This window comes from Arachis ipaensis, chromosome B1 (assembly GCF_059453495.1).
Source record: "Arachis ipaensis isolate K30076 ecotype BB chromosome B1, ASM5945349v1, whole genome shotgun sequence".
NCBI lineage: Eukaryota > Viridiplantae > Streptophyta > Magnoliopsida > Fabales > Fabaceae > Arachis > Arachis ipaensis.
Window position 1 is genome coordinate 125,914,743 of NC_142436.1, and position 9,226 is coordinate 125,923,968.

A 9,226-nucleotide genomic window follows, 5' to 3' on the forward strand; every position below is an offset into this window, starting at 1 on the left:
ATTCAACAAAAGTAAGCAGATACTCTTGTAGACTCTACAATTAACAAAAGAAACAAACAAAACAGGAACCATGTAAAACCTGCGAAATTAATAAATAATTAACCAATAAATTAATTATTATTTAAAGAATTAAAAAATTAAATTTTATACTTTAATGAAGTAGAAATAATTAAAATATAAGTTTTGACACTAATTTTAAAGATTTTGGTCTAAAAATAGGCGAATGAGCCGGACCTGTCGAACCGGACCCAAACCAGACCTAAGGCCCACTTATATAAACAACTCCAAACCCTTTCTTCCCCATTTTCTCATGGAAGCACGCAGAAGAGAGCGATTCAACACAAAAAAAACCAAACCATCGTCAAAAAATTTCAATTCCACGTAACTTTCGATCCGGAACTCTGATTGACGAGCCGTCAGCGGCCACGTGTTCATCTCAAAATTCTCTTCAATTATATTCAAACAAAGTGATAAGAAATTAGCATTTCTCTCCCATTTCTCCCTCTCCTCAATTTCATGATTTTAGGGTTTGAGTATTGAGGAATTGAATGATTTTGATGGTTTAGGTGAATTCTAGTAGCAGAAAATCAGTGAATTTTGTCTAATTGATCTGTGGGTAAGATAAAAAACTATCAAACCCTTGTGAATCATTAAATTAGTGAACTCTATGATGATTATAGTGATATTGTATGAGCTAGGGAGGAATCAACCAAGGTATGGTTTTGATTTCTCGTAGTTAATATTTAATGTCACATGAAAACTTAGGCTAGAAGACCTTAAAATAGGAACGAACTGAATGAATTATTGATGGATTGTGTATATGGTATATGATGTGTGTATAAAGGATGAATGAATTTGTATGTGCTGGATTATGATATTGATGAGTATAAAATAATGATGATTGTTGATGTGTTGAGGGTTGATGAAGGGTTTGTGAAATTGAATTGAACGGATTAGTTGAGAAATGTGTGGTTGGATTTTTAAATAATTTGATACTGAAAATAATTTGAATCACCGAGAGGTGTTTGGGACCCTTGAGGGGTGGCAAAAGTCTAAGTTTTAGAGGAGATGCTGCCGAAATTTTTATGAAAATAGGAGGTTTCGTTTGAAATGGTTATTTAGAAAGATTTGGATTTTTAAGGGTTTTATAATTTGATTTTGAATTATTAAGAAAAGGATTATGTTTTGAGTTTGTTTTATTTAGAAAAGAATGAATTGTGTTTTGAGTATGAATTGTTGATGAACGAAATGGAAGGTGTGATAATAAGGTTTGAAGTAATGAATTGTGGTTGAGGAAGTGCAGAAATGATGGTTTGTAAATGAATGAGATATGTGACCCTGGGTAAGAGGCAGTGGCGTTGTCCACTTGCTCCGGGAAGAGATGAGGAAGAAAAATGATGAAAACTGAGTTTGAATATAAAATTGAATGAATATGATAAATGAGACATGGTTGAGGTTGATTGATGGCAAGTATGTCTGTGTTTTCTCTCTGGTTTTAAAGGTGATAGGGCACCTATTCCCTCTAATGGTGACAGAGCACATAATCTCTCTAATGGTGACAGGGTACATAATCCTTTTAATGGTGACAGGGCATGTATTCCTCTAATAGTATTAATGCGCAACAGAGAGATAGTGTCCGGGTTAGCTACCAGACATGTCGAGTTTGGCTCTATAACCGACAAATGAGCTCATCAGCCATAGGACAGGCATACATCATGTGCATTTGTATGTTTTGGTTGAGTGTATATTGTTTTAGTTTGCTTAATTGCTTAACTCTGCTTATCTGCTACTTGTTCTACTTGCTGTAATTGCTCCTCTACCTGTGATTTCCTTGCTTGAATTGCATGTGTATGTTTTCTGAGAGACCCCTCTTGGCGGAGGTGTGAGGCGGGGAGGGGGGGGAGTGTTCCACCGATAATTCGGAAGATTGGAGGAGATAGAAAGTGAAGTGTTAAATTAAAGTTATATTTAGAACTTGAATACCTTAGATAACTTACTTAATTTCTGGTTTAGTTGGATATTTAAGCTGAAATCTGAGTGTCAGAGTTCTAAGAATGCCGCTGACTTTTCCAGGACCTTTTATATTAACTATGCGAGCACCTTTACCATGCTAAAAACCTCCGGTTCTCATCCCATATATATTGTTGCTTTTCAAATGCAGGTCAGGAGGTACCTCATTGAGTGTTCTGGAGACTTTGTGGAAGCGAAGAACTCTGAGGACTTAGGGTTGTATTTTATTTATGCTTATATATGTATATAGATTCTCCATCTTGTATTTTATGCTTGTCCCTTTTAGAGGTTGACTTGGAGAAACAGGTGTTTATTTGCAGGTCGAGTCTAGAGTTTGATATCTGTGTTTTGGAACTCTAATCTGTATATTATGTTTTTTTTCCTTCTTTTGATCTAATCTATCCATTTTACGATTATCCACGCGAGTGTGACACGATTTTCTATTTTCGTTTTTGCTTAACTTCTTCTTCAAGGCTCCTAGATATGATTTCTTTCAACTATATTTATGTACGTATTTTATTTTTAGAGGTCGTAATACCTTGCCACCTCTACTTTACGACTTAAGCGTAAGGCTCTGTGTGGTAGGGTGTTATAAACCATATGAAAATAGGACAAATAAAAAGGAAAAAGAGGAGGTATGAAGAAGACATCAATGACAATGACAGTAGAGAGAGAGAGAGAGAGAGAGAGAGAGAGAGAGAGAGAGAGAGAGAGAGAGAGAGAACCATATTTAAAGCAATGGAGAAATAGTAGACTTCTTCGTTGGAGGCAAACTCGACGCCAAGGAGGGGAGTGGTGCCGACGAAATGGGGAGATCCTATAGGAAAGCACTGAAATTGAGAAATGAGAAAGGAGAAAGTGATGGCAGTAATGTTGGGTTATAGTTCCTTTTTTTTCTTTTTTATTTTATTTTAAATAATAAAAGTAATTTAGTCATTTCATGTATTTCAGTCTATACTTTTATTTGACCTAATTAATTAAAATACTGAGGCATAACTCAGTTCTATATATCTTACACTATTATTAAGTCTTTGTCTAGATCTTTCAATCTCTATCTTTCGGTCTCGATTTCTCTTCCAAATGCTACTCTATAGACTATAATCAAGCAAAAATATATTGAAAAATTTAGAAATCGAATCTAATAATAAAAAACAAAAAATACTGTGTAAGCAAGACTTAATTCAATATTTAATTTCTTACCATTTTTAGACTATATCTAAAAGCTTATAAATATTACTAGACTATAGAATTTTAATGATAAAAAATTTTAATTTATTCCTTTAATTATTTTTTAATTTGTAAATAAATAAATTTAGTATATATATATATATATTAAAACATCAAGAGAAAAAAAATTTGAAATTTTAAAATAATTAAGAAAATAAAATATAAAACTGATCTTTTTTCTTAGTCGAGATACCCGGCATAAGCGCAAATCACAAGCCCAAGTGGGTGGATTGAGTCAAGCCTAGAAACTCGTCAAAGACAAAACTGTGGACTAAGTTTTTGTTTGTTTCTATGGAGCCTTATTAGTTTTGTTTTGACAAGAACAGGAGGAGTCACCGATGATTCATGATTGATACAATAGTAACTTTTTAGATAATCTTAATTAAAAGGGTTTTGATTTCAATCTTTGTTTTTATTGTTTGTTCCTATCAGCGAATTCTGCTCCCTCGATGCATGGAGGCTCAAGATCAAGACTTACAGGCTCCTCTTCTTCTATGCCCCATCACGTGCATCTTCAAGTAAAGTAACTACTCCGAATCATGCACTCGCGCCGTTAAATTGAGGCTTAAAGCTATCCACGTATACTTCGGTTGAACACGCGAGATAGACGTCAATATAATAATACTTAGATATCTAAATATGTTCAGCATCAGTGATGTTTAGTATATTTAGTTGGTTCTTTAAATAAATTTAAAATTAATAATCATAATAGAGGTATGTATTTAGTGTTTATAAAAGTTTGATTATAATATTATGAAAAAATTAATTATTTAACTATGATAATATTAATTATTCTATTATATCAATTTAATTATTTGATTGCTAATTACTTTATTTAAAAATATATACACACTCAAATTACCGCTTTTTGTGTTATGGTTTAACTCTAGAATTGGGTCTAGCACCACTAGTAGACCAGAAGTCCCTGGCTAGGGGCGCCTCGACCCAAAAGAGAAGCCATCTCGAACACGTTTCTGGAAATTTAACACATATCTCGGATAGGATCATGTAGATCTCTTCATTCGCCCATCCGAACATGGTAAATAGGGAGCAATAGTTCGACCCCAGGTATAACATCTAACACTAATCCTTATATCTCTTAGATTAAAACTGATTTGAGTGTTAGAATCCGTTATAGGTAATATGCGTGTGTTTAGATTACAGTTTACAAACGAGAGTTTGAATAAAATTGATTTTACAAATTTGATTTTGATGAAAGGTAAGTTTGTGTTAAAGTGATTTATTTTTGGCAATCTTTGCATCAAAATGAATTATAATAAAATAAATGTTGTTTGAATTATACTACTCAAAATCACTTTTAGATAAAAAATTACTAAAATAGACATCAACGTAAATAATTTTTGTATATTATCTTATCATTTTAATTTAGATAATTGAATAGATCTTATTAAATAATTCTATAATAAAATTAATATTTATACACTAAAATAAAAATAATATATAAAAATTGGTAAAATATATTTTTAATTAAAACTAACAAAATATAAATTTTAGAAAGTACATCAGAATAATAAAAAAAATTAAATATTTATCTTGATAATAATTGAAATAAATCAAAAAAATTTTTATGATATTTTTTATATAGTATATTTTTAGTACTTTTTTTTAGTATGCTATAATTTATTATTATTATTATTTATAATTAATTTTTTGTTTAATTTATTTTACCTAATAGAATCAATAAATTATATTATAAAAAGATAACAAAAATAATACAAAAAATTATAATTATAAAAGTGTATAATATCAAATAAATAATTAATAAAAAATAAAAATAATAAATAATAAAAAGAGAGTTTTTTTTTTTTTACCAAAGATAGGAGACTCGAACCTACAACCTCTTAATTGAGTATGGAGAGACTATGCGATTTGAGCTATAACTCATTGCCAAAAAAGAGAATTCATGTAAACAAAAATAATAAGAATTTTATAAATAATATAATAACATGCATAAAGAATAAAATTGGTAAAAAATAAATAAAGATAGAGCATTAATGACTAAAAGTCCGTTGATAAAACACAGAAGCTCAAAATTGTAGCTTCTTATAAACATGATTTTAAAAACAAAATCACTTTTATGTTCATGAAATATTTTGTGATATGAACATATTATATTCATGAAATATTTTGTGATATGAACATATTAATTTAGCTAAATTTAAAGAGGCTACAAAGGAAGAAACATTAAATTTCTCACCTCAGATTTTTTATTTTTCTCAATACCTAATAAAATGATTATAACTAAGATTTAGTTAATAAAATGATTTTATATATATATATAATGTATTTAATATATGTACATAAAAAGCTTAAAAATTTTATGTTTAACTTATATTTTTTATTCAAACTCTCTAATTATTATAATGAGTTTAATTTAAATACACTAATATTATAAAATATTTTATATAGTTGTCTAATTATATTTATTTTTTTGATGATTATTCACAAAATTAAAATAAAAATAATTATTTTTATTAATATATTATTATATAATTAAATATATATATAAAAATATTTTATATTAATAATACATTAAAATTAAATTTTTACTAAAATACTTGTTAATGAAATTTTTTTTGTTTGTTATAGTATCTAAAAGAAATTGTCTAATTGCTAAAATAAATTAAATAATAAATTTTAAATTTAAAGTATAAAGATTAAAAAATTTTAAATATTTTAAAATTATTATAAAATATAATTTAGACAAAAATTAGACACTAAACAAAAAATACCATAAAATTGACAAACTTTTTTTGCTAACAGCTATATTTCTTAGCAAAGTTTTCATGAGCTTTACTTTTAATACAACATGGCCCCTATAATAGTATCCTAACGAGTAATTTTAGCAGGTTAAAGGCCGCACCATGTATGGTGCATGTTTCGCTCTAATTAATTAAAGATTTAATTACTCTGTTGGTCCTTATAGTTTCACCAAATTTTTAATTAGGTTTCTATACTTTTTTTTCTTTTTAATTGGGTCTCTACACTGCTTTTAATTTTGTAATTACGTCCTTTTCATGTTAAAAATATTAAAATTAAGATAATATTTTTACCAAAATACATGCGGTCAAAGATTTAATTAAGTTTTTAATTATAAATATCTTCAATTTATAAAAAAATATTCAGTTAACTCTAATATTTTTTACACTAAAAAGGACTTAATTATAAAATTAAAGCAGTATAGGGACCAAATTAAAAGAAAAAAAAGTATAAAAACTTAATTAAAAATTTAATAAAATTATAGGACCATCAGAATAATTAAACCTTAATTAAATGGAATCCTACATACCTTATTGGATCTTTTGCTTTCTTAACTATTATCCTTACTCGATGATCATGGGGAAGATTGGAGATAGATAGATTTAAAAACTTTCGATACTTGTGTATGTTGGGTTAATAATATCTACATCATTTGACATAGTGAATTTTACGATAACAGAGATGAGAGGCGGTGTTCTTGTCGTTTGACTACTCATGACATTGAGATCTGCTGTAGCAGTATTATAAAGTTAATCATCATATATAATTAAATAATATAGCTAGCTAGGTAGGTCCGCATTCCTAAATCACACGTACCTAAGAGTAAAACATTATAATGAAATGAAATGAAATGACGCATAATAAGGATTAAGACTACGTACTAATCAATTGGATCTTTAAAGAAGAGAAATATTTGAATTTAAATAGAATTTATTATTTTTAATTAATAATTAATTAATAATATTTAAAAATATAAATTAAAAATATATTATTAAATTATTATTAAACTAAAAAAATTAAATTAATAATTAAAAATATTAACAAAAAATAATAGATTATGCTTATTCTTAAATTTTTTTTAAAAGTATTTTAAAATTTTATTATAAGAAAATAAATATTTTAATTTTAATTTTAAAAATATTATAATTTTTTTACAAATTTATGCTGACATAAATGCATAATATAAAAAATATGTATAAAATAATAGGTTTAATTACTCTGCTGGTCCCTATAGTTTCACAAATAAAATTTTCAATTAGGTCTCTATATTTTTTTTCTTTTAATTGAGTCCTTGGACCAAATTTTTTTTAATTGGGTCTCTACACTTTTTTTTCTTTTATTTAGGTCCCTGTACCAATTCTTTTTTTTTAGTTGGGTCCCTATAAAATTAAGCCAATTATTACTAAGAAGGACTTAATTGAAAAAAAATTTGGTGCAGGGACCCAATTAAAAAGAAAAAAAGTATAGGAACCTAATTAAAAATTTCACGAAACTATAGGGACCAACAGAGTAATTAAACCAAAATAATATCATCAAAAATAATAATAACAATTGTTATGCTGAATTTTAGCAAATTTAGGTTTGTTCAATATCTAATCAGTGGCGGAACCAGAAATTTCATAAGAGGGGGCCAATTAAATATAAATATAACAAAAAATTAACAAAATATGATTTGTAGCATATATATCAAAAAAGTAATTATATTATATAAAAGTCAATGTTCAACTACATACTTTAAGATTTTGATATTTTTAAACTTGCTCGACGATGCTTCATGGAACTAAAATCATCAATTATCATCTCTGAAGTAAATTTTGAAGCAATTTCCTTTTCAATATATACAATCATACAATCTGCTAAAAATTCATCTTCCATCTTGTTTCGAAGCCTTGTTTTAATAATCTTCATAGCTGAAAAGGCCCGTTCAGTTGTTGCTGTTGTCATAGAAAGAGTCAAAACAAGACGAATTAATCTATCAATTAAAGGATATATATTTGATTTTTCTGTCTCTGTCAATTTTTGACACAATTCAGCAAGAGTAGACAAATTCTGAAAATCTGGAGCTTTAACCACATCAAGTTCATAATGTTGTAACTCATAATCCAATTGAATCTTTTCTTGCTCAGAAAAATCTAAAGAATAGAAATTCTTTACAAGATTGCATATGTTGCAAACACTGAATAACTTGAAAGCATCTTTAGGATCTAAAGATGTACTCAATATGAGGAGCTCGGTTGCTTGTTCACTAAATCTACTATTTAGCTCTTTCAATTGAAAATCTATCACGCTAGTAAAAATGTCAACACGATAGTGGTGTTCAACAGTGACAACATCCTTTTTACGACGAGACCGAATTATGTCACTAAAAAAAGCACCCATATCAGGTATCTGAATAGCATGATCATTGCAGAAAGAACTAACTTTCTCCAAAAGTGCTCTCCAACTATTATCTCTTAACTGTTGAATCAATGACTTTGTACTAGAAACCAGATGCATAGCATTCAAAATGTCTTGAGATTTTTGTTGCAATGCTTGACAAAGTTTATCAGTGATTCCCATGATTTCTTTCATCATATGCAAAATGAAAACAAAATCAAATGATAATAAAGATTTAAGAGCATAAGTAGCATCACCACGTTGAGAATATGTAGATCCATTAGTAGCCAAATCTTCTAGAACTGAAGTTTTTGCTCCAAACATAAGTAAAAGGCTACAAATTGAGTTGAAGTGAGAGCTCCACCTGGTATCTCCTGATCTTTTTAATGTGCCAATTTGATTTGCTCCCCTTCCTGTTTCAATTTGATTAGTTGCAACTAAATAGGAAATTTCAGTTGCATAAGCAGATCGTAATTCATCATTGCGTTTGCAAGAAGAGCACACAACATTGATAATATTACTCAAACTTTGGAAAAAAGCATGAACATCAACATGCATTATTCACTTTTTTCCAATTGCGAAATCCTCCTGATGTGAATGGACTTGATTTTCTAGAAAATAAATAGCATGGAAGACAAAATGCAGCATCCACTTCTGGCGAATATTCTAGCCAAGAAAAACTCTTAAACCAATGAGTTTTGAAACGACGAGGATGACTTTCTAGACCAGAAAGAGGGTACTCATCCATAATAAATTGATATGGTCCAAACTTTATGTATGCTCTACGGATTTCATCTTGTTGATTGATAGGATAATTCCAAATTTGCGGACG

At 28.4% G+C, this 9,226-nt stretch overlaps 1 protein-coding gene across 1 annotated transcript; it reads right to left on the reverse strand.

Annotated features, from left to right (window-relative positions):
• Window positions 1-7,752: 7,752 nt before the first annotated feature.
• Window positions 7,753-8,952, reverse strand: LOC148578274 (uncharacterized). The gene has a single exon (XM_088502991.1). The coding sequence runs from the start codon at window positions 8,950-8,952 to the stop codon at window positions 7,753-7,755; it is 1,200 nt and encodes a 399-aa protein (XP_088359117.1).
• Between the last annotated feature and the right edge of the window lie 274 nt (window positions 8,953-9,226).

Excerpts from the sequence above, each read along its gene's own strand:
- LOC148578274 (XM_088502991.1), bottom strand. The coding sequence starts at position 8,952 with ATGCATGTTGATGTTCATGCTTTTTTCCAAAGTTTGAGTAATATTATC.